Raw genomic sequence first — 27,060 nt, 5'->3', positions numbered from 1 at the left:
CCAATGCCTAATGAACTATCCATTCACGTAGCCCTGTACTGCAGCATTTCCTAACCAATCATTCTGTGCTACCAACACTGCAGAAAATGGAGTAGGTGAAGAAGGAAGAGACCTGAAAAACCACAGGGATCCTCCATCTTGCCTTCATCTACTTACCATACTAATAAACCTAAAAACTCTAAATTTTTCACCCTTAAACAAACTACATATTATACCACCACCTAACTCGCTCTCTTGTAGATTCTAATTCATCCCAAAGCTTTGGCAGCCTTCTCCATGGACAAAGGTTAAAAACAGTGTTTTCCTGGGGGAATGGGTCATTCAGGACAGGCAGAGAAACATGCCCTGCACTTTGGTTCCAACACCTGAAAAGCACCCAAAACTCACAAAAAAGTAGTAGCTCTGGTATATCAAGGACAGAATGGAGGATTCTAAATTTAGCTCTGCCAGATGTTGTTGTTTAAGTTACAAAAATTCCATGCTCACCATTCAGAAAATCCTTTCACACATTATTGAGAAACTGGCAAAGCCACTAGAGAAAACTGCCTTACACTGGCCTACAGTAATGCTTTGTTGTCTTAATTTATTATGTAAGTGGGGAACAATGCATCACCACATTTTAAGGGGTTGTCCACTTCTACTGTTTGTTTTCCAGATTTAATCAACACCACAAGTCTGACGGACCATTTATGTGCAGATGATTGATACCACAGCATCTCTGGAGAAGAGTATAGCAAAAGTGCTTCTCTTTCAGGAGACAAAAAGACACTAATAATGTGCTTGCTGTGTAGGAGGACTTTGGAATATAAAAGATTAATAAAACCCTTTCTGAAGCTTCAGCAGTTTTCAGTATTTTTTTCTTCCTCTGGGGTGGAGAGCCAGAGTTTTACTCTCTCTCTTGCATAGGAAATTAAGACACAGGTGTACTGAACTAATATATCAAAGAGGTGAGAGGTTAAGAAACAGAGGCTTTGCTAGGTATACTATTCTGCAAGCCAATATCCCTGCAGCAAAACATATGCAATCCCCAGACCACACACGGACTACACACTGAAAAAACACTTCGGAGAGAACTTGTCTTAGCAGGTAAACAAAAGCAATAAAAGCAGTGACAACACATCTCCTGAATGGACCTTAAGAAACCTATGGAAAGAGTGCCTCTCCCGGGGAATGCAAGCTGCACAATCAGGTTTGGGATCAGTGGATGAATATAAATACCACAATATAGCTTGTAAAACATCAGTATGTGACACAGCAACTTATACTCACTGGCAAAACTATCAAATCCATCAAAACCTAAACATAGTTTGCCTTCCATCTCCCTCTCCCCTTTCAAAGGGAAACTCACCTTCTTCAGCTTAGACTGATCATCCTTGTAAGTAATCATCAGGGCTAGTGCCAGATCCCCTTTCTCCCTTCGTGTGCCTTCACACAACAGAGGATGTTCTGCTTCACTGACAGTTGTTTTCATACCTGCAGCCCATAAAAGAGAGGATGAAGAGACAAGTGAGTTAATGGGACTACACTACATCCTGAGCACTATCTATACCTCAGACTGTTTTATTCCCCTCACTGTTACAGGCAAAATAAGATTTTTTTCCTCCTATTTTTCTGTTAACTTCAGAAATAGGCCATGAATAAACAGAAGCTGCTGTCTGTCCCTAGAATACTAAGTTCGTTACAACTGTCAGAACAACCATATATTAAAAGGCCACAGGAAGAGTCCAGGCAAGCCTAAAACCCTATCTGGAATCCAAACTTTTGGTTTCTGCAGATATTACAAGCCAGCATTCCAACACCATAAAAACCTCATCTTCTTCCTTTCAGAGATGAGGCAACAGAGAACAGGCCTTGTCTAATCCCTTTTATTCCTTTTTGCATACTGCTTTAAAACAGGCATACAGTATTGTCATAACATGTATATAATCACTGCTTTGTTGCTGAAGCAAATGAGGCAAGAATTCAGTATTATGCTAAGATCCTGAATTATATGATAAAGCTTGAGAGTACTTCTGCTAGTCTTTCACTACCATTGTCTAGTCTCTTCTGAAATGATTGTCTTTTGTTCTCTGAAACTGTCCATCTCTATTGAAGTCCAGGCAATACATATTTTATGACAAAAGAGCAAGCAGAATGCTAAAATGCATGTTACTACTTAAACATTGAGGTCTCATCCCATACTCTTCTTCCATGTTTTTCACAGCTTTGCAAAGATACCTCAACCCTGGCAGGTAGAATCCTGCATCTGGTTCTGTCAAACTGTGCAAACACTTCCATTTCTGCATCAAACTGGAATGAACTATTAACTGTCACCATTCAAAATGGGAAAGGCTGCAGAACATGGCTGAAGGCAGACTTTTCTTGTAAAAGATTCTTACCAAGGGCAGCAACAGCTGCCTCAAAACCAAGCTCTTCGTCTCCAGGCATTTCATTATTCCAATTACGGCTTGGGGGTCTAGAGCCTGTAGGAGAAACCACTGAAAGAAGACAACAGAATTAGTGTTCAGCTTTCAAAGCTAAGGCTTCAAAGCAAAAGACATTTCTGAGAGCTTTCTGCATTTGTAGAGCTTCCTGTGGTCCTGTTCTTAGCCTCATACCAGTTTCAAGACCACAGCACCTTGTGGGGCTTTTTTCCCATTTCTCTCTCTAACCTCAGGAGGCTCCAAACCAGGCAAGTATATTGCCAAGTCAATCTTCTAATCCCAGGTTTTTGTGTTCTTTTTAAATTCTAGATTTATATCAGCTTCCTCTGAATATAACCAGCACAAAAGCAGAAAAGTCAGTAGTTCATTTTACAAACACACACAGAGTGCTGAAATGTGTTAAATGTGCAGTTGTTTTCAAATGTAGGCAGAAGGAGAAACAGTTCCACTGAGGAACAAAATATCTTTAAAGCAACATAGAGGCAAGTGCAAGCAACAGCGCATGAAGAATAAAACTCTGGTTGTTCTCATACAGAAGACAGTTTAACTTTGAAAATCCCTCAAGACCTGGCATCTCAGAATATGCCCTGCACACACTCAGGCCAATGCAGTCAGTACCTGGAGTGCACAGGACATCAAATATAAAGCTTGCCAACATCAGAGGCAGGACAGGACGGTAATCACACAATGTCCCTTCTCGCAGTTCTTCAGCTCTTCCTCGAATAGTGTTCATCTCATTGGTGCCCAAGGGAATCTTCTTCAAGAGGGCTGCAATCTCAGATTCCTGATAAGCCAGCTTCACCTGGTATTATCCACAAAGAAACAGAAGAAAAGCTGTCAACAGCACAGTTCCCCTGTGGGGAACAGACCATTTTCCCCTTTACATAAAGTACAGCAACAGTTTTTATTGGTTTGTTAAATGATAGCAACTCTTATCAGCCTAGCCACCTTTGCCATTCTCTCCACAATGAAAACAGGTTTTCAAATCTAAGAACAGTCTTGCTTCATATTTATACACAAAATTTCTTACTCAAATGATCACTCTTCAGCTGCATACAGAAAAAATGCATAAGCTCTCATAAGAACATCAGCAGAAGTATCTGACTGGATAGGCCAGTGGAAAAGGTGGTTACTTGTATTGTAGGAAGAAAGGATGCTATGTTAATCGATACACCCATTTGAGACATCAGAGACTGATTAGCAGAAGAATGGGCACAGCATGGAAGCACACATGCCATCAGGATGAAGACATTTCACTACTATGTGCCTGTATTCTCTCCATTCTTAACACGTGAAAGCAGTAGTTTGCTTTTAGGTAGCAAGTGACAACCAATCTCACAATCTTCTAATCAGACCACAAGAAGTACAAATAATTAGCATAAAAATTGTAGTTGGTGGATATCTAGCAACAATACGCACTCTGAGGGACTGAACAACCCTGCAGTAAAAAAGCAAGGTGGCTGTAAACCACACAGAGAAGGTCTTTACTTTACTATTCTTTTTCACAATAGGAATCCTAATAATAATCAAGGTGTGTCCATAATAATATGCTCACACAGGGCATATGCTTGCCTGCCAATGAATGAGGTATCAGCAAAGGCAACAATTTTCAAACATGCAATAATCACACCAATTTGCCCTAAGGAATAACTTCCAATCATTTCACCAATACAAATATGAACAAATATGGATATTTACAAATGACTTTATTTCCCCCAGATTAGAGAAGCAAACTGAAAACATATTTAAGATAAGAAGTAGGCTATTCTAATCAAAATAATACATTCATAAAAGATTTTGTACTCATCTAAATATTTTCAGGCCTATAGCTTCATGTGAAATCAAAGACCTTTTGGCCCATGAAGTCTGAGCTTCCTTTTAATGAAGGTAACAACAGCTGAAGTGATATTCCTAATCATTTTTCTGGCAGATCAACATGTGCTAATGGGATGTGCACTCAATTTAGTTCCACTGCAATTCATTTTAAGAAAACATATAAAAGCATAACCAAACTTCAGGTGTTGAAATTTAAACCATGCGAGCAAACACATTCCAACAGAGTAATGTTGTTTATGGATACTGTCTTTTTGAGATATTTCATACCTCCAGAGCCTTGGTAGAGGCAGGTGGTCTCTGCAGCTCCAGAGCAAACATTCCTATTCGGAAGGCCAGGTTGTGGTACTCCAGCCGCTCACTCAACACAGTCAGCAAGAAAGCAGCTTTAGACAAGGTGTTGGTTGCCATCCATGTCTGCTTGCTGGTTGATACCTTGTTCTTTTTGCCCTGTTTGAGGAGGAATTTGTCACAGGACGCTTTCCTAAACATCCTAAATGACTCTATGCTTGTCTTCAAATCCTTTGCAGTAGTTATACACAGGAGAAAGAATAAAATACATTTTATTTAGATTAAATTTAGATTTTTTTCCTTATGCAGAGGAATCTCAAATTTCAGTGGTTACCATTGAACATCATTGCTTCCCCTATGTCACCCCAGCACAACACAGTGGAAGAGCTGGCCTGTGGACAAGACACATGTCCACTATTGGACTGATGCTGTGCAGGCAGATGTTGCACGCCCGTCCCTTCCAAGGGAACCCTTCCATACAACAAACACTGCTTAGTGTCACTACAGGTGAGTTTCCAGAAGTTTATGCTTATTTCTTTCTTGTTCAACCCTTTTATCCTGAAACAGCAAAACTACTAACATTTCCAGCGAGGTACACTATGAAATAGGAGACTAAGGTTTTGAAGAGAATCACAAGAAACAGGGTCTCCTGCACAGAGATGCCCTACAATCAAGACTACTGATGGTTGCTGTCATCTCTCTACCTTAGTTGGTGGCTGCTCCACTTTGAGATCTGGAGGGTTGGCCAGTAGGTCCCTGGCAAGCTCTACAGTCAAGCGGCAAGCCTCACTACTGTATCCATGAGCATACAGGGCCTCTGCACAGGCAAACAGGATCTGCAAGAAGGAACAGATGGTCATATTCAAACCACACTACCCCAGCCTAGAGTCAGCCTGCTCAAACCACCTGTCACAAAGACTCTGCAAACACAATTCATGACTAACTTCAGCAGCAGGTATTCTCAGAGTCCTCCCTGCCTAGACCTCCACCACCACTCTTTTGAAGCACTCCCCTAAAAAGCCTTTTCTTATGTAATTAAGTCCCATCCTCTCTCCAAGTGCTATAAGAGATCAGAGAATAGCTCAAAAAAACCTAAACCCCAAACTACCACTGTTTTCATGCATTGCCATTTGGCTGCTTGCTTACACAGATGCAAGCTCTAAACACATTTTGGGGTTATTACAGGAACAAGACACAGTTAATTTAGATTGCCTCTCCTTTCCAAAGAACTTCTGCTTAAATAGTTGGATTTAAATTTTTCTTGCTGAGCATGTCTCAGTCTTACTTATTTTTAGTTTCAGATAATTTTTGTCATTTCCAAGGGTGAGACGAGGTGAAAAGCACACACTGCTTTGTCCATGTTTGTAAATCCTGGAGTGAGAGATGGGATTAACTAAAACTGGGACACACTTGCAGTTAGCACAAAAATAGGGAATCAAGCTTGTGGGAAACAGACATATGCTACCACTACATTAGGCTTGTAGGTACCTCATGATACAATTGGTTATCACAACATTATAATTAAGCACTTGATTTAACAACATCCTAGGTTAAGTGTGACAGCTATGAGGGTGGTGAGCTGTGATTTATACAATACATAAAACTGCAAAACAGCATTTTGAACTAGATTCAGCTCACCTCCATCCGGTTCTCCTGTTCCAGAGGCTTTATACCAGCAAATACATCCTGCTCCTCTTCAATTCCCCCTTCAGCTTTGTCATCATCTTCCTTCACTACCTCTTGTGGATTCAGATAGTACACCTGGTAATCATCTTCCTCTTCTCCATCATCCCCTCCCCCTGCTGCACCATTCTCTCCCACTTCTTCTGGCTTCAGACTCACACCACCAGAGTTCTCATCTGCAGAAGGCAGGTCGTCATCACCACTGCCCATCTCCCCCACAGGATCCTTGGGGGATTTCTTGGCCATGGAACTGCTCCTGACAGTGGGCTCAGGTCCCTCAGAGAAGTACACCCCACCATCCTCCTCAAAGGCATCCCTGTAGCTCCTGCTCAGTGGACTTTCTGTAAAACTAAAGGTGTTGCTGGCTTCTGCCCCCAATGCCAAGCTGCTGTCATCCAGGCTCATCTCTGCCAAGTCTGGCTCCAGAGAGCTGTCCTCGCTGCTCATGCGGCGTTTCCCACTATGTTTACTGGTCAAGCCTTTGCTCACTGGCAACTTTGCTTTGCCCACTGCAGTCTTATACACAGCTTTATCCCCTTCTGCTGAGAGCCGTCTCAGAACCCTCTGTGGCGTTTCAGAGACAACTTTCCGCTTTCCACTAAGTTCTTTCGGACGCACTGCTGGCTCCTGGGGAGAGGGCCGCAGCCTGTCCCCGGGCTGCAGACATGGTCCCCCGGGCTCCTGGCCGTGGGTTCTACCAGCCTCACAGGCACTTTCTACACACTGTAACCGGCAGCTCCTCTGCTGGATGGCCTTTACCCAACAGAACGAGTTCTTCTTGTCAGTGCTGCTATATGTAATCCCAGGAATGGGATAAGCTTCCTCCCAGTTGAAGTAACAGGCTTCTACAGCTGGCTTGAAACCTTGGAAGAGCTTCTCCAGTGATTTCTTGTGCTGACCCCTCTTAACATTATCTATGACTTTCAGCTGCCACTGTCTGAGCTGTGAGCAAAGATCCCTGCGCCTAAGAGAAGACAGAGAACAGGTTAGGAAGCAAACAAAAAAAGCACCTGCAACAAATTTCTACTTAACCCACAGAACACTTCCTTCCTTTGGCCAACAACATCATCTGTTGAATTAAGTATAGACAGCATTAGTAAGAAGACAAGCTGAAAAAACAAACAGGTATATTAACAGCTAAGTTCTAGACAGGTTCATGATACAGAAACAAAATGTGAACAATACAAAGCACAATACAAACCGGAGGTTTAAAATGAAACAGTCTGCCCTGTTTGCTTATCTGCCCTAAATAAGGTGTTAGTGATTTGAGTCTCAGCAGTCTCAGTCCAGTGAGTACCACGGGAAACTGCCCTTGGAAACACTCATAAAACAGTATGCAGCAGCTGTGAAACAGCCCTGTGAATAACTCCAGTTAAGACATTCACAAGTACAACCTAAATGGCCTACCCTGGGAAGCACAATGACAGACAGAACCACTTAAGTGCCTCCCAGGCACTTACCTCTTTACCCTGATGTGCCTATATAAAGGCCAGCAATTTAATTTAAGCTTTAGCAGGCTGTCCTCAGGAGAATAAACTGTTGTAAACCATAGGGACAGCAACAATTGATGTTCAAATAACTTTGAAGAAGCAGCAATCTGGCAGGGCTACACACACTTATATTACACAATTAGTCCCATGCCCCCATATTATTATGGGAAGAACAAAACAGTTCTGTATTTCCCAGCTCCAAATCTCACGTAGGGCCTATGCACATGAGCAAAATAATGTAAATGGTGATCTAATTCAAGAGAAAAAGACATTTCTAGAAATTGCACCAGATGTCTCAATCAACTGCCATCCTTTTTCTGCCACACATTTTAGATATCTGATGTACACTTCAATTCTACCAGATTGCCTATCAAAAGTAAAAGAACAAGAAAACAAAATAATAATTGAGGTGACCCAATTTAGGTGCAAAGGGTAATAGGACAAAAGGGACTAAACAAAATGGACTATTTCTATTTGTCCACTCAAGAAATTAATTAACAAGGAAGCAGACTGGTAGGGCTTAATCAAGGAGAAGATTTTCAGAAGGAAAAAAGGAGCAGAAGCTACTCAGGAAGGGTAATATAAGGGTGACAGTCTGTGAAGTCTCCTTATGATTCATTGAAAAGAATGGAAGTATGAGTAGAAGAGGGTCCTTGGAGACTTTTCAAACAACAAGAGAATAGGTAATCAAGCAGGAGCATTTCAATTATTCACTAGCTCAAGTAGGAGATCTGAGCAAATTTGAACTGCATCAAATAACTCAAATGTGAATATATATAGCACAACTTCATATGTTATTAATGTCCAAAATATTTTGTGCTTTTTCTATGTGATTTGATTGATGTTTGTGTTTATTTTAAGCCTGATTCCCAGTTTCCTACAGTTTTTGTCTTCAACTCCTATATTTAGCTACTTCATATTGTAAACTGAACAAGACAGAAACTGCATCCATTTTCGTGTCCCTGATGTACCTTACATAGGGCATTTTATTAATGTTACACAACAATTCAGAGAAAGCAAATCCTGTTAATGCGTAATTGTTCTGAAAATACCATCCTGTTTTCATTTGTTCTGAGAAACTACTTCTGAGAATTTACAGCACATTAGACTTAACCAATACATTTTACACACCACACTTTGTAGACAAGATGTACAAAACAAACTATTATGATGTCAACCACAGTATCTCAACAGGAGCTCTCAGTACCTCCTCTGCTACTCAACTGCTGCTAAATAAAGATGGTGCTAAATAAAGATGGCAGTGATTTACCAACACACAATATGGTTTAGAAATCTGCAGAAGCAACACAGTTTTTTCTCAGACAATTGAAAACACTAACTGAAAATTATACACTGATGACAATGTTTACCAAGACACTGCAGAGAACACACTCCTTAAGAGCACAGAAAGTAAGAACTGGTTCACCTTGAAATACACAATACTGAATTACTGGGCTAAACAGAATTCGATTGAAGTGCTGAATGGTTAAATATAAAAACCTTTCAAATTAATAGGTAGCTGGTGCTATCATTCAAAGAAATGTTCTCCACTGGGACACTAACACGCAGAATTACACCCATATGTAAGAAAGGACCCTCAGAAAACAAATTAGTCACACTAGTTGATGTTGCTAAAAGTAAGCAGCAACAGCAATTAAAGTAATTATAGTGCTTTGAATCTTACACAGCACATAATCCAGAAGGACTAATGGTTGAACAGGTAATGAGGTAATGATACAAACACAAGAGATCTTGTGTTTAGTGTGGTTCAGTATCACAGAAATTAAAGAGACAGGAACTAATTCTGTGGCTCACCTCTGTGGACTAATAGTTGGGTCGAGGACAGCCAGCCTCCAAAGAACCACCATCTCATCACACATGCTTGCACAGGCATGAGCAGCTACTTCTGACTGGCCATTGCTGCGTCCTGTGTGCCCACTAGCACTGCTGTGTGATGCAGATGTTCGCACACTGTACCACCAGCCGGTTATCTGTAGAAGAAAAAGTTCAATGGAGCTGTGTTGTGGCCAACATCTCAACCCCTGCTCTCACTTCATCTCACAATTCCAAGGAAATGGGATCTGTAGTTAATACCAGGTTTTCATTTGACTGAAATAACTATGACCATTAAAGCAGTATCAGTTTTTGAGAACTAAGGGCCTCTCAAAATTTCTCTGGTTAGAAGGCACATGCCCAAAGAACAAAATATTCACAGGATGTTCGCTTCCTAGAGGCCTTCACTCTTGGAGAGAAAAAGTGAACAAATGTGATAAATGAAGCATTTCTTTTCCCCAGCTCAAAGTCAAGGTATGGGATGGAGCAATAAGGAAACTTACACTGCAATTTATATTACAGACTGAGGTCAAAGTTCTGATCTGTCAAAATAAACCTTTTTTTCTCATATTATTTTAACAAAATAAAAAAAGTACTACTTCCATCCACCAAAAGATATCTTCCATAAAGATAACAAAAGAATCTGAGATTCTATCACACAACATATACATTTAGTTTTTATTGAAATGACAGCTCATATGTGACATGCTTTGTTTAAAAAAAATAGAAACAAAATAACAGTAAAATAAATCACCTTGATTGGGAAGAAATTAAATCAAGTATGCTGAACAAAAGAAATCAGACTCTAAATACTCTTTTTAGAAGAACTGAGGCATTTGGGGAATATAGTGTTATCAGGACATCACTAAATAAGAAAAAGAGCAAACTCTAACATGCTTTTAGTGTGAAGAAGCACATGCCCGTAATGCACATAGGCTACTAAAATGATTGTATTCAGCCATGGACTGTATAGACACAAAGCACCAGTTACTGGCTCTCCCTCGTTCCCCAGAACATCCCCCCACTCCAAGCAAAGAGATACCTGCTCATAGTTGAGACACTGGTCAGTCAGAATCTCCAGCAAAGGAGCTGCGTTGCTATCCCGCCTCTTAAACATCTCCCGCACAATGGAAAGCAAGTTCCAGATTCCTTCAGGTTCTCTCCCTCGCAGCGGACGCAGCAGACAAGCCCACTCAGCAGCAGCTGGTGGCTCAGTGGAAGACAGATACATTGAATTCACATCACTGTATATAAAGCAGAAGAATAAGGATGAGAAAAAATTAAATCAAGCACAGTCATACAAAATCCTGAGTATAGTCTACATCCAGGAATATATTTGCCCTTCAGTGGCGCAGCCATGAATAACCTAAAAGACAGGATGCATAATGAGCTCAAGAACACCACACAAACAAAATATTGTACAAATACAGTCTGTTCCACTGAAGTAACACTGGACAACCTATGCAAAAATACAGTCCAGAAGAGTGACAATGAAACTGAGCATCCTTCAATCCAAGGCATACAGGCTACATGGTGAATGAATTTCCAGATCACATGAACATCACATTTTCCCTTCGATGGGAAACAGTTTACCTGAAAACAACAGGAGAGGGTCCACAGAATTTATGAAGGGTTTTCTTTATGTTGTCACTGAGAGTAGATTCATCTAAGTACCAGGTGCTTTGATCTGATGCAGAGGGTCCAGCAGTGGGATCTTACAAAAGACAAACACATTTACAGTCTGCAAACTTTGAAGATATTTTACTCTATGTGCCCAGCCACAGAGTTAATAAGGAGTACACAGGCAGTGCTACCCAAGTTATTTCACCCATTATTGAACACCCTATTCAGAATTATCTTAAAATGCTACCATAACATTATCTTCAACACTGACAACACTAAACTAGCAGCTTCTTCTTGACCAGAAGGGTAATGGAGTATTAAAATAGGAATGCTCTAACATCTTTGGTAACCAACACTTAGGTAAGCTACCCCAAGTCACAGCTAACCCAATCTAGTGTTACCAATAGTCCTGTTTTAAGCAGGAACTTGGGAGAGGTCCCCTTCAATCAACATTTCCAGCAGTCTATATTTAATACCAAATTAAAAAGAAAAACACTTTGTTAGAAAGTGACTGATGCTCCCTTCTTCTGCAAGCACTCTGAGGTGCCTATTGCCATATATACACCTAAGTGCCAATACTCATCCCTTTTCCTTGATTTCTATCTGCAATCCATGCTACAGGTTAAGAAATCTGAAGCTATGGAAATACATCCTCTTCCTATCTGTGATACAGATTACTGAAAAAAGATACATTAAAATTACCTGGGGCTCCACACACTGTGTTGATGGCAGTAGACTGAGAAGATAATAACTCGTCCAGCAAACGCTGAGCTGTTGGAAGAATCTGAAAACATGAAGCAAACTTTCAATATACACAGTATTTCTTATCCTGCTATACCCAGCAAAAGATCGTGACTGAAACACTGGTAATTTCAGTACAGAATACACAGAGCTACGTTTTCAGAAGGACGACAGAGGGTGCTAAAGATCACACAATGGCCACAAGCTGTCACACCTCTGCTCTCACAGCCCACGCACGGCTCACTTTCTGCAGTCACACCCTAAGTAAACAAAAGCATCAGTTTATTAGCTCCCTTCTCATTTATTGAGGAATAGAAGCCCACAGAGAGTGATACTGCAACTAATTTTGAGAGTCAGGGAAGTCACTGCTGTCAAGGTCACGATTTTCCTGCACTTTGAAAGATCTTTACTTCTTGTTCCTAAATCATTTCTCTAAAGCCCAAGCAAATGGGTGCAAGAGACCAATTATAAAATACATCTACACATAATTTTGGGGGCAGACTTTAAATTATTTACCATCCAGTTAGCAAAGGGATTCAGTAGTAAATGAATGCAATTTCAGCACTAAACTAATCATATCTTCTGGACCAGCTCAGAGCATAAGCAGAGAAGGTTCACGCTCAACTGTAAAATCCTATGTAGATATATCCTTAACGCACTATTTTTGAAAGAAAACTGCACAGTAGATAGAGTTTTTCCCCAGACTAAGTCTGGGCTGAAAGTGTGGATCCATTTAGCCTTTAGTATGCACAGAACAGGCAAATTGTTAATCCACATAATTAGGATTTAAATGACTTGCAACAGAATGTCTGATATTCTTCACCTCTCTCTGTACAACAGCTGAAGCAAAAGAGCACTCTTACTGTAAAGCAAGGCACATTCAGGACACCTATATTTGCAAATAATACAGATACATCTCAAACAGATGGAAGAAAAAAATGATTCAGAAGGATATTTTGCATTTCAATCACCTGAAGAAACAAATTCAGCACTAGGCTATTTTGTACCTTTTTTCTACTACTACATATTTTAAGAAAAGTCACAGGTCTTGGCAGGGTCACACCTTAAGGTTGAAGTAAAGTACCAGAGACCTGCGGTGACTCTCCTTTAGGCTTTTTTTGCTAAGATATTCGTGTTTAATTGGAATAGGAGTACTGTCTTCATTTTGGGAAATAGCTCTTGGGCAAAGAACTAGGTAACGAATTCCAGCTGCTTTTGCATCATTTTCATAAATATAGAAAACACTTCCTACAGAGTTTCTGAAAAACATCTAACTGCATTGCTATAGACCATCATCCCCTTACACTTGAAAGTAATCCAGCATTATATTTACTGTACCCTGTCATTCACAAACTGAAAATAGAGATAAAATAGAATCATGCATACAGCCTGCTCTAATTCTACATCATGTAGTCAAAATATGGGGTCCCAAGGAATTAGAGTATCTATCTCCACCCAGAAATCTTGAAGACCAGGAATAAGACTGTTGAAAGAGTTTGGGGTGTGACTTGCCTATTTCAAAAAAATTACACAACATAGATTAAGACATATCTCCCAATAAACCCTAAACTTTTCTGTTGGGCAGCAATCATCAGATTATCTGTCAAAACATGTTCCTGGTGCACAGACGGTACTCGTGACCAAAGGAGAAATAAACCCTGCAGAAAGGAGCAGACACAGAATATCTGAAAGCAAACAACTCACATGCCATTCAGGAAACAACTACCACCACTACTGACCTTTCAAAGCCCTCCCCTACTAAGTACCAGACTGTGCCATAAAGCTCAGTCTGAGGAGAGAAAAAAGCTTTGCCTGTTATGTAATGCAGCAAGAAGCACACACTACTGGTGCTCACCTCTCAGCAACAACAAAGCAGTATTTTTATATCACTTTCATTTTGTAGAATTCCTCTAGTTCCCCTCATAAGAAGATTAGTATTTCTGTAGGAAATTTAGAGGACATTTTAGCAATAAAATATCTTAGTGTCCCAAGCGAAGCACTGTAATATGAATTTTAGGCACATGCTGCCAGTAATCTAACTCCTATTTAAGAGGAGTGCATTACAAATGCACTGCTGAAATTTGACAGATACCCATGCAGGTCAGTTTTTCTTAATCTCCTTTAGCTGAACCAGCATAAAAGAGTTGCCAAGCACTTGTATTTTTAAAGCAGTCATTTCACAATCACTTAGGTATTCTTGTGTATTTTGTGCAAACACTTTAGGCAGATGATATAAATGACCTGACCTTCAACAACATAGATATTTAAGGAATAAGAGCAGACTTTGACTAAAAAAATGTCATGTCTATTACCTTAAATGATTCTTATGAATCCCCAAGGAGCTACACTGGGGGAAGTCCAAAGGCTACCAGTTAGGTGCATTAGAAAGTGCCCACTTAAGGCACATACAATACTTTACCTGGGTAGTTCTATTCACTTAGCTAACCAAACACACAAAAAAGAAACAAGCTGATTTGGGCTGACCTAAGTTTTCAACAATCATGCACTTATTTACTGTGTTTGATCTTTCACGAGCTCAGCATATATTCATGCTGACATGAATAGCCACCACTCTTCTTTCTCCTTTTAAGACACTTCAAATCTTTTACTTGGCAATAGACAATTGTTGAATAATAGAAGAACAAACCTGAAAAGAGCAAGAACTGAATGCCTTCCCAGCAGCTCACAAATGAATAGGGATAACTGGTTATCTTGCAACAAAAGACATCATATAAATTGACCCAGAATAAAGATAACTGAATTTAACAAGTCATCAGTCAGATGATGGTCCCCACTTACCTGTTGTGGAAGTTCACTGATTAGGTACTGAGCAAATTTTTGCAACTGGTCTCTTTGTAACCGAGACAAAGACTCAGAAACAGGTGCTCGTAAGCACACTGCAGATGCCTGAAGAAAGAAAAGGAGACACAAACTGCCATTAATGAAGCTGTGTCCACCAAATGGATGAAGTGTCACAAACACTTACTATGCTGATGCATATCATGCTTGGTCTTGATGGCCAATTTTTTTTTCTCTGAAATTATGTAGTGTGCTGCAGATAAGATGCAAATAAGCTGTCTAGGCTTTATAAAAACTGTTTTCAAGAGTTTTTTTCAAGGAAACTGCTTTAACAGCTGTGCTTAAGATCTGTTGTTGCTAGCAATTGCACAAATACTGGCACAGATTTCACAAACAAACCTCTAAAATAGGACATTATCCCTTAAGCTTCTGGCAAACCAACCAGCTCTGTGGGGGCATGTTTCACAGAATCACAACCATCTCATTTATCTCATTAGAGTTTCTTAATTCAGTCTTAAAATCTCTTTCCATATCTTAGAACAAATTAGATTATAAAAAGTCACCACTAGCTTCTTAACCTTTTTCACCCACATAACAAAAATGTCCTACTTAAAATTTAATGGGTACACAGTCAAGAGCACTTTGATAATAAAGATACTTCAGATATTGTCTTGTCTACATAGAGCAGTACACCTTGGCTTGTAACTTGCTAGTGCCAGAAGTCAGTTTATACAAATAGAAAAATCCTTTCACTATCACTTTTCAGGCTGAGAAAGGATTGGAGGCAAAAGAATAATTTTTATCTTACACAGCATCCAAACTTTCTGAGTGTAAATAATATACAGGACAATTCGTTTTCTAGCCTCATTCTCCACATCCACCTTTTAGAACTCGAACTATGAATTCAAAGCAGAACCCACTTTTTTGCCAAGTCTCCAGTCCTAAGTACAGAAAGTAGACCAATATTCTGATTATTTCACAAGAGTATGTATTTAAGCCAATTACACTTGTCCATTGTGAAATACTAACAAGCTTCATCAGGTTATTAGCACTTATTTAAGAATCTGGAGTTGATCATAAGCATGTTAGCTGTAAAATGTTCTGTGACAGCAGAAAATCTTCTGTTTCCTTCAATCATCAAAACTTAATCCTCTGTGTTTCTCAGCTTCCCAAAGCAGAGGAAATTAAACTGTATGCAAGACCAAACCCTCAGCTGGTGTAATTCCTCTTGATTCTACACATTTTCAACTGAAGTTGGTTAGGATATAAAATGCCTACTTTTTGCTCTATAGAAGGCCACATAGAATAAAAGCAGTATAATAAAAACATAAATTTAACTGCTTGAAATCTGCAAGCCAAAATCACAGTCACCTGCCCCAGTAAGTATTAAAATGAACTGGTAAACATAAAGGCCAACAGTGTTCAAAATTACTTTCCTTCTGCACTCTGAGCAAACAACAGAAAGAGTGAGCTTTCAAATCCTGTACTTGCAAAGACTTAATAAAAGACTAACTATTGGTGACCTTTCACTCTTTTCAGAGATAAAGAAATAATGAGTGATTTTAGCATTTAAATGAGAAACAGAAGAGGCCAAAAAGCACTCAGTATGTACCCTTAGCAATCTGCACATTACCAAAGGACAGTCTGCAGTTTAGGGCCTCAGACAATTCAGCCTGTAGACCGCAACTGTGAGCACACATGTGCACAATCTGTAACCAAAAGGAGTGCCAAGAACCATTTCCTAAAGAGAGTGTGCACTGCATAGAGCTGTACTGAGGAGAGACTTGGTGCCCAGGGGAGAGCAGAGCTGTGCTGGAGCCTACATTGTGGATGCGGAAGAGGCAGAGCGCCACGACGTGAGCGCACCACTTGGCCCCGGCGCCGCAGGTGCAGCTGCACGACGTGATCCGGCACCGGTCAAACATCACCGCCACGTTGTACGCGCCCTTGGGAGGCACCATCTGTGGGGGCACCACAGTGGCACTCAGATGGAAACCTGTGCAAATTCAAAAGTCCAAAGTTACTCTTTGGGTATTTGGGAAAAAGATTCAGCCAGCACAGAAATACACATATAAGCCATTTAAACACTGAAACAGTATGTCTGGCAACAACATTCATATAAGGATGGACATGGATCTAGAATCTCCAGCACTTTTTTCTTCCCAACCATGGGAAGAAAATGCCTGAATATTAGCAGAGAAGCATAATATGTTACAAGAGACTCCAAAATACCAGCTTTTAATATGTCAATTAATTAATTTCTCTTATTATTTAACAGAGAAAAGCAAAAGTGGATAAAGTCATCCCTGAAAAGTGTCAGGTTTTGTTCACAGGATCAAAGCTAGACTATATATACACATTCTAGGCATAACTTCTGTGCTAAGTCTGGCTACAGTGCAGAACGGGCTAGGTGACTGGTTCGGAATTATTTCCAAGTCAATAAATTTTCACAATTTCACAGTCAACTAAAGAAGGCAGCACTTAACTTGAACACTTACTTCCACTTTGTGGCTTCAGAAACTACCCATCTGTCATAAATTATGCACCTTCTAGCAATTTTGTTAATTTTACTTTTTTATAAATCATGAACTCTGAAGACAAAAAAAACCCTCTTGCTTAGACTAAAATCAATAGAAAGGAGAAATTTATGAAATAACATTTGAATGAATCCAGCCCCATTAATCAGTGATCATAAACAAATAAATTATGACAAAGGACTTTAACAAGGCTTAGCTTCACGTAAACTCATGTACAGTGCATATGAGTTGTACTCATAATGCAGCTTCCTCTGCATATGTCCCTCTGGAGATATTACTCATCCAGAGGGACACGTATAATCAGGGTAAGGCCACCAGGAGCATGAATCTTCTACCCGTCTTTAAGGTGCCTATCAGCAGTTAGTCATCCTCTACAGGAATGAGTAGCAGTCTCGGAACTTTTCTGCTAATCTGGAATTCAGTTTTAATGAAGCACAGAAAGCACCAAGGGCATCAAAGTCATAACCAAACTTCAATCCAACAGTCTACCTTAAGTGAAAAAACATGGCTTGGGACAGATGATAGTTTCTCCATAATGAGGGCAAGGAAGGAGATTATAAATCCACACTACTAAGTTTTTATTATGATATTGTGGGAACATAAAAATGATGGTGTTCAGGAGTGCACGTGACCTACTAAATTAATTCCATTTAAAATAATGTGCATAATTTCCTTCTCAAAATATAATCCCCATACCAATACAAATTTGCTCTTACCTTGCTTAACCTTTCTATTTCTCCTGTTCACCACAATTCAAATCCTCTCCCTGATGTGATTATTTTCATTAGTACACATAATGCCACCCAAATTCTTCAGCCATTTTAGCAATTGGAACAGAATCAAAACAAAAGAAGGCATTCACACAAAATTACTGCACTGCTTATTACCAGATACAGTTGTCATTTGTTTCACATTTGGATAATACAACCCAAACAGTTCAGCTAGTCCTTCTGTTATACTAAAAGCATCTCAGAATAATGCTCTGGTTTTCACATAAGCAAATTAGGCATTTCACAAGTTGGAATTGCAGCAATTCTGTTTCACTGCAAAAAAGAAGTATACGAAAGGTGTTAGAGAAGACTGGATCCCAGCTATAAGCTCTTACCAAGCTCCTACCATGACATTCTTCTTTGTATATGAAGAGAGTTAACTGATAATGCAATGACGGAAGAACACATACAAAAAGAGACAAAATTTAAGGAGTTTAACATGATATATTACAAGCTTCAAATCAATCTGTAGATTGACAAACATGCCTGACACTGACAATGCTAATTCAAGCAGCACTGCCCAGTTAATTCTTTTCATCACCAATCTTGCTGTACTGAACAATTGTTTGTGGGATGGCACAGGAAACTATATGAGGAAAGAAATCTGGATTATAATTAATGGTTTCTTTTACCAGGAAAAATCAAAGAATCACAGAATCTCTGAGATTGGAAAAGATCTCTAGGATTCCCCGCTCAAGGGCTGCTTCATTTCCTGTGTTTATGCTCCCATTTGTCAGTGTATGAAACTCAATAGTGCAACTACACACCACCTTAAAATCATTTGGAGCAGACAACTGGAAATACATTCACCCCACCTGTGCTGCCCAGCTTCTAAGCTGCTATTCAAGGAAAAAAAAAAATCCCACCATTAGATACAGTTCCTCTATGAAGGACAAGGCAACCTTACTATTTAAACAAAGTTTCTTCCTTCCCTTCCACACACAAGCCTTTGTCAAGAATCACAGCTGCTTCTATGTGTACTTGAGAAGTTTACTTCTCACCACCTCCTCTTTTTCCCTACTCTTCTCCCCCAAGCGCAGGTTTTGCCCTAATATTCCCAGCCTTTGTTCCTGTACATTGCTTTACACTTCCTTCCCTTTTTAATGTATTACTGAAACAAGTGCTGACCACAGTCTTTTACTGTCTATTAAATATTTTACTCTTTTCCTCTGTAAAAGTCCCAGGAATTACTGAATTTCAGCAAGCTGCTTTTTAACTCATTTTCTCTCTCTCAAACATTTGGCTTCCTGAAGTTTACCAGATTCCTTTGAGGCCTCTCTCAGCATTTCAGTCATGACATTGGGAGATTATGAATGCCCTCAAAAGTCAGTTTAATCCTATTTAGCAAAATTTCCAAATCAATGTTGACATTCCAAAATTACTGTTTGGTCTCACTGACAACACACTGACACTGTGCAAGGTAATTTTAACTCAATCTGACTTATGTATGAAGAATCACCTCACTTCCATTCCCAAGAATGCCTGCTATTGGTATTACAGTAGACACCAGACTAGATAGTATCCTTTCAGAAGCTTTATCCTATTTTTGGGTAACAGTTCACCAGTCTCTTGCAGTTTGCATCTCTCAAAGGCTCTCCCCTTTTCTTTTTGTTCTCCCCAAACCTTCATAGTACACATCCCTTTTATTCCTTTTCTCAGGGCTCTTTACCTAAATTTATTAATTTCACTCATCACTGAGAGTTAAGTATTACTGGTTCTAGTAACTAAACAAACCCACATAAGTCTCTATCCCTCATCACACGAAAATATAGGAAATTTCCTAAATTTCCTCCTTAACATTATACAGTTTTTTATATTATCATTTTTCTTATTACAACCAGGTTCAGTTCCCACATGCCAAATAATATTCTGATTCTGAAGCTTACACTTGCAGGAAAAAAAATCTGCATGGGATTGACACGGCCCACCTTGACATACTATTATTTATTTCACATAATGCCTTCTGGTCAAACAGCTGCCACTGAAAAAGCTATCTCAATATTCTTTTTTGCTTCAAAGGATTTAATGAAAAATCCGGAGTCCAATTCTTTGTATAGACTAGTTTCTATAGCCAAAAAACATAAAAAGAACAAGACAGTAGGAGAAGCTATAAAACCCACTGTCCAACAAGAAGGATTTCTGTCTGCCAAAATACTGTACTATTAATACAACTCTTTTGCTACAAGAATAAACCTTGCAAACCTCCTCTGTGCCATACAGGCACTTTAGGCAAGGCATTCATTTGATCAGACAAGTAGAAATTCAAGTTCTCTTCAGCAATGAGGAATTTAAGCATTATGAAGACAAACATATCCTATACAGTTTTTGCAAAATGCTAGGACAGATTAAGATTCAGAACATTTCTGACCTTTCAGTCCATTTCACAGCTGAGCTGATTGAGGCCAAAATAAAATGCAGCATTTAGCTCAAGACATTGCAAAGAATACATCTGGCAGGGAGTTTCAGCTAGGATGCCAGAAAAGCTTGTTTTGAGACATGGTCATAGCACTGCTGTCCCACTGCAGATATGATTTTGGGACTCTGAAGTATCTAGAGACGTGGAACTGCACTGTTCTTACCTATCTGGAGAGGGTCTTTGACAGCCCTCACCCGGAAGAGCTGCTCCCCTCGCTGGAACTCATCTGCACTGCCATTCGCCAAGCACGAGTACAACCTGCAAGAGATAACCAGAACAGGTCAGAATCAGTCTGGTTTTGAGAAACTTCACAGGATTATCCTCTTTGCTGACATGACTTTTGAAAAATCCTTACTATCTTGAATAGGAAGTCCAGGTTTCTCCCACCCTTTTGACATTACAATTCAACCACAAAAATCATTAGTGTCTTGCTAACTGGGTTTGTGTATAGCCACTGGCATTTTTAGGAATTTCAACCTAAGGCTCTGAAATACAAATTAATTCATCGCCTAAAATTAAGCCTTTATATACAGTATAATTCAACACAAAACGCCACAATAAAAACTCCTCCTAGACTAATTATCTGCATGCACTCGTGAGGTTTTTGTACACCTGTGTTCATCAGAATAACGAGCATATACAACCAGCTGGCTAGCTCTATTCACCAACCGGTGATCTTACATCAGCACTTCTGACATTACCTCCCCCATCTGATACCTGAACCTTAGACAAACATATCCAAGAACTTTCAGCAAGATTCTTTCTAAAAGAGTGTAGTATCACTACTTTGCAACAAAATTCTGAATGCACAAGCACATGGGTAAACCTCCTATAATATAAAAGCTTCAGCAAAGCTTAGAAATAGATCTAAAAGCAGAAAATCTTTGACTATGTAGTCACATAGTTAATGTGGAAACATAAGAAATATAGTCATCTGACTATATCAACTCTGATCACTGATTTATTCAGCAAATTCTGGTTCTCCTATTTACACCAACAAAGGGCTTGCACTGCACACTGAGCTAGCCCCCCTTGGCAATTTCTGAGCCCAGTTAAAGCTCTGACTCCAGCAACATGTTCAAAATGGAAAGATGACTTCATAAGATTAACACAAGGACAAAACTCTACAAGCTAGCCTACTGTTAGGCAAATTGAAGGGTGCATTTATTTTGCTATGCTTTATACACAGAACCTAGACGTCTATATGGTTTTCCTGGCACATATTTAAGGCAGCTCACCCTAGAATAAAACCCCATATCATAGCATATCACACAGTAATCGATCCATGTATTACTACAAAAGGCACTTGAGAGCCACAGAAGCACCAAATATAGGACATAAAAAGGACAACGATTCTCCTCAAATGAACAGAACCTTTTCTTAAGCATCAGTGAAATAGTATTTATTACCTGATATCTTCCTCATTTTCTGGGAAACTCCAGAAGGCGATTCGAAGTTGCAGCTGCTCAGGCACTGGAGGATAAACTTTCTCCACCACCTCGAATGGAATGTGAAATGCAACCTGTTTTGCAGAGAGTTCCACCAATGGGATCACCAGCCCATCTAGCAAGATAAGAAACAAGAGACAATTAGCCATTCAAAGAACAAAACTTGTGAGAGGCTAAGGAGGTCAAAGCAGGGAGCTCTTCCACTCTCTCTTTTATCTCACCACGTTCAAGACCATTTTTGATGGATAGTAAAAGTCAGCACAGAAATCTTCTGAAGAGTTGTCTCTCAACTCCGTGTTTGTCTTCAGCCCCTCAGGGCATGGGCACACATCCCAAAAAGACCAGTCCTTGGCCAAAAGAGCTGCATCAGCCTAGCAGACTCAAACTTAGCAAGACTTACGGTAATCAAGTATTTTTCACACATTTATTTTATGATGTGGCAGCAACATCCTGTGAATTTCAGTAGTTTACACAAAGAACTATTACAACATATATGCACAAGTAGGAATAGAACGGTTATCCAGGAACCTTAGTGTTGACTTTTTTTGACAACACTCAGTATTCAGCTATTTACAAGGTTTTAATTTCAATAAGTATTTGTTGGTTTATTCCCTCCACCATCACCTTTCATATGATATCTGTCTTTATACTTTAAATTCTTCAGAGAAGCAACTGGGAATTCATGTGTCAGTGCAGTGCTGACTACACTGAGCTCATGAGGATCCTAACTGAAGGCAGTAAGAGCTTTATATAAATACATTTAACCATCACCTTTGTACCAAACTAACTCCACTTCTTACATTTTTAACTGCAGATGAAGATTTCTTAACAGCTATCTATATCTAAGGCTATAAAACCCTTAAGTTTCTGCTTTGCTCTGACCTAGATTATACAAAATGACAGACTTGTCTTATCTGCAAGTACATCCCTGCTTTACTGAGATCACCTCCTGACCCATCACTACAGCAGCCTTGGCTCCCCCATCTTCCAAACCCTGTTGCCAAACCCCTAATTAATTCCGTTTCAGATATTCGATGTTATGTCTCTTTGCCTCCCTCACCAGCCTCTAAAACACCACTGGAAGCCAGGATGTAAATCAATCTGGCCCTCAGCTTTCCCTCTCCACCGGCCTCCAGGTAACATATCAAAGGAAAACTTAAGCCCTGATGTCAGTAAGCACTTTCTCACCCTCTGCCTAGAGACACCCTCCAGTCCCAACAGCTGGGAAAGATAGGATTAGGAGAGGGCTTTCAAAGTGCATGCACACAGCAAAGCAGCCAACATCTCCCCCAGTACTGAGCAGACCTGACAAATGAAAGGATTACATAAATATGGAAAAAACACACATTTATGATTTTTTTACTGCAGTGAAATTAGATTCATTAGCCACTATTCCCTTCTCCCAGGGTCAGCCTTTTACTATCAGGGTTGTTTCTCCATCACCAGTGACTTTTATTCTGTTATAGATCTAGTCTCTGTTTTACAGTGCTATAATCCCATTCACAAATGTGGGAGAAGCAGATTATAAAATGAACAACACAGGGAAAATGATGTGTCCCTTTCTCTACAGCTAGCAGATAAACAAACTTTTAGCAGAAAAGTCATTTCATTTACACTTTTGACAACCAGAACAGGTGTAAAGCTTTTATCAAGTCACTAAAAAATACACTACTTTTAATTACTCCCTAGTACTGTTTTTAATTAGTGCAACATAGTCAAATTAATATCAATCCTACTGCTACCGTAGTAGTAAATACCACAGTAAGTCCAAATTGAATCACTTTCATACTTGAAATTACTCTGAGTGATGAAAGGAGAGGTATTTCTCATGGTTTAGAATGCATTTCTTGTATAGAGGTACTCTATTCAGTTATCTCATTACACAGTACTAGAAAAGAGGTAACACCTAAACAACCTCTACAAAAGGTAAAAGGCTGAAAAAAATACTTCAGAACTGAGTCAAAGACATGCACATTTTTCTGAGAGCTGCAAGCCTGCAGCCTTGATGGTATTCCTTTTTACAAGGATCTGGTGCTGGCTATGAAGGTGAGATTAGAGATGCTACAACATGAGACCTCCTCATCTGCTCCAGCACAAGTCTAGCACAAGTCAGCCAGCTTGATTTTAATAACTGTACACAGTGAAGTAAGGTAACAGGCTGACTTTGCACTGAACCCATTAACTGATTCATCAGCTGTACTGCATTAGTAGTAATCAGCAGAAGACAGGTGGCCAATTATCTGGCATAACTCAGAGCTCACAGCTGAAACATCTTCAGAATAAGGTGAAATAAAGTAAAACCTGGTGGGGAAAAAAACAATAATCTTACTTATAAAACCATGCACCATTCTAAAATTCTGAATTTTCTATAAGGAAAAAGAGACATAGAAAAAATAGCAGAAAATAACTGAAAAGTAGAAAATAATTTGTCAATCATACTTCAAGGATGAGTGAATTCGCAATAGCTACCTTGGCATACATGTAAATGCTAAAATTAAGAAGTTAAACTGCCCTAAGTTTCAAGGGGGTAGTTGCCCATGTAGCCAAGGTGAGACAATCTTACCTGCAATATGACTCAGAACATTAGAGAGTCTTTTCCCATTAGACCTCCTGAAAAGTGAGCTGGACAGTCCTACTTTGGTGCTTAAACTAGACTTCAAATACTCTCATCTGAGTCCTAAACAACGAGAAATCTATTCAAAAGGTTTATTTCTGGATACACAAATCCTGGGTTGGTGGATTTATACCTACTTGTAGGTAGGTTCATACCCACTTATGTCAAGAGGTATTATCAATAAAACAGACAAAAGGTACTCTCAGGTTCTATAATAAATATTTTTAGCAAGGAAGAAAAAAGGAAGTCGCTAAAAAAGTAAAGGAGAAAGCACCACAGCTTCTGCTGAGAAAGCAAAGATAGGTATAGGAAGGAAGATTGCAAATCTAATATTTAAAAAAATTATACAGCAGTAAAGTCAAAGTTCTTGAGATAAAACTATCCAAGGGAGAAGATAATTTTAAATTGTGGAGCAAATCTAGCAAGAATCACTATTTGCTCTCGGGACACAGACATGATGACCCAAGCAGAACAAAAAGCACATTTCAAGTCTTGGGAGAATAGTCACAAGTAAAGCATAAGCAACCTGAAACAATTCTCACAGGTTAAATGACTGAAAAACCCAGGTCCAGTAGGGATTTTGAGAAGCAGTCTAATCTATATCTCCTACCTAAAATGCAAGATTGAGCATATCTAAACCATTCTGACTAAATCACACCTCATCTACTTACTGCCACACAGAACATGCAGCTTTGATGAGGACTATCCTGCCCTTTTTGCTATGGTTTTATGTGAATTACAGGTTTGATTTTTATAGCCATTTTGTAATAGCTAAAACTTTAGAATAGATGTAATTATTCCTGCTGGAACAACAACAACAAAACACCTGACCCCACAACAGCCAACACAAGCTGTGCACACAAACCTGCATTTTCACCAGCAGAACAACATCTGTGCCAGAAGGACTTACAACACAGAGATGAACATGTAGCAGCTGCTTCACCTTTCCTGTTAGAGGGTAGGCTGTAATAAGTTGCAGCCAACAATAACTCATAAAAACAGATCATGTTCAAAATGAGCTAGCAGTATTCCTTCAGCACAGTAACCAAAAAAAAGAGAAGAAACGGCTTGAACAATCAGCAGAATAGGGATCATGAGAATACCAAAGAGCTATTAAACACAACAGAGAAAAAACAACTGGGCTAAACACTGAATATATCTGTTATGAGGGTATTTCCACTGAGTTACTTTCATTTGACACACATCTCTAAAAATGAACTATACATACAAGTGAATGAATACAAATTCAAGTGAACAAAACTCACAGCAAGAGATAAGACACAGTGCAAAGATAGGAGACATTGCTTTTCCTATACATACCTTTAGAAAAATGGCATGTTAGGCTGCATTATCTTTTTAGATCTGAGTCTACAGCTTTGATTTTATAGCAATCCCTGGTCCCCAACCCACTGTTCCCCTCACCTTTCCCACTGGCTTCAGTCATAAATGTAACAAAGAGTAACAAAGTAATACAACTACAAACAGAACAAGAAGATAAAGAAAATTAAGTGAATCACCTCGGATATCAAAAGCTAAAGTGCAAGAACAGTAAAACTAAGAGGAAATATGCAGAATTCAGTCTTGACCATTGAGGGAGGTAGGTGGGGGGTGTTACAAAACCTGTTTTGCAAATCTCATTTTAAAAATAGTAAATAATACAGTGCTTTTTACAGGATGTAGAAAGACAAAACTGTTACTGTAGAATGCACTTACAGCATTTTTGCTTGTTTTATTTAAGTGCCCCTTTATTTAAATGCCCCTTGGCTTAAGTCAGTGATACATTGTCTCTCTGATATCCCTTAAAACCAAAATGTGCTGAGAATTCTCAAACAGGCAAGCAGAGGAAGTATTGCATTTAATCATAACATACCTAAATCAACTCTTTAAAAATATTTGTTTTCTTACTGTTTTCTGTACATCTCCTTCTAAAATTCTGCTGTTAGTTTTAGTTTATTCTCTTGTTCGTTTTTTTCTTTCTAGAAATTTATTCTCGGAGTTGATGTCTTTAAGAAGTATGTCCCAGAGAAATATAGTCCTTCAGAGCTCAAACTTGGCAAGAAATATCAGAAAACTTCACCTTTGTCTTGAACACTGTAATAGTTGAATGTGAATGCTGTGAACATACTTTAAAAAAAGTTTCCCTAAGTGAACCCTGCAAAATTAAACACAAGCCTTTTAATCAAAAATGTACTTGTTATTTCAAATAAATTATATTCAAGGCATTGAGGCCATTGCTCATACTTCTTCTTCCATTTTACCATGTAATCAATATCTTATAAAAAGAAACATGTCTATTAAAAATAAACAAAATCCATCTCTGAACTGAGGATAAGACACGTGGTATGTAACAAAAGCATTTTGCAAAAGTCTGAAAACAAGATACTTTCTCTTCCTTTAAAAGTATTTCTCATGCAAAGCTCCATCCACAAGGCACATGAATTTTAGTTCCCTATTCAAAGAGGTGTTAATTAAGAGCAGAACTGATTCCATGGCTCACAGATACACCACCATCAGCTGGTTTTCTATGACACTAACATTTTGCCCGGGTAAGTCCCAGCC

General features: G+C 39.2%; 1 protein-coding gene across 2 annotated transcripts in view; it reads right to left on the bottom strand.

The window, feature by feature from the left end:
* The window catches only part of ZSWIM8 (zinc finger SWIM-type containing 8), a 56,644-nt gene that overhangs the window by 13,085 nt on the left and 16,499 nt on the right, over nt 1-27,060 (bottom strand). The window contains exons 2-15 of one of the 2 annotated variants that reach the window (XM_019292788.3): nt 21,849-22,002; nt 20,603-20,697; nt 16,540-16,712; nt 14,717-14,824; nt 11,879-11,960; nt 11,147-11,267; nt 10,596-10,797; nt 9,536-9,711; nt 6,186-7,194; nt 5,252-5,383; nt 4,527-4,778; nt 3,042-3,225; nt 2,379-2,477; nt 1,349-1,473 (exon numbers count right to left, since the gene is read on the bottom strand). In XM_019292788.3, the coding sequence (XP_019148333.2) occupies nt 1,349-1,473; nt 2,379-2,477; nt 3,042-3,225; nt 4,527-4,778; nt 5,252-5,383; nt 6,186-7,194; nt 9,536-9,711; nt 10,596-10,797; nt 11,147-11,267; nt 11,879-11,960; nt 14,717-14,824; nt 16,540-16,712; nt 20,603-20,697; nt 21,849-22,002 (2,912 nt within the window). The remainder of the gene's footprint in view (nt 1-1,348; nt 1,474-2,378; nt 2,478-3,041; nt 3,226-4,526; nt 4,779-5,251; nt 5,384-6,185; nt 7,195-9,535; nt 9,712-10,595; nt 10,798-11,146; nt 11,268-11,878; nt 11,961-14,716; nt 14,825-16,539; nt 16,713-20,602; nt 20,698-21,848; nt 22,003-27,060) is intronic. The other variant, XM_010412364.4, reaches the window with a different exon arrangement.

Source organism: Corvus cornix, chromosome 6, assembly GCF_000738735.6.
Source record: "Corvus cornix cornix isolate S_Up_H32 chromosome 6, ASM73873v5, whole genome shotgun sequence".
Lineage (NCBI taxonomy): Eukaryota > Metazoa > Chordata > Aves > Passeriformes > Corvidae > Corvus > Corvus cornix.
This window is presented reverse-complemented; position numbering and strand designations above follow the sequence as displayed.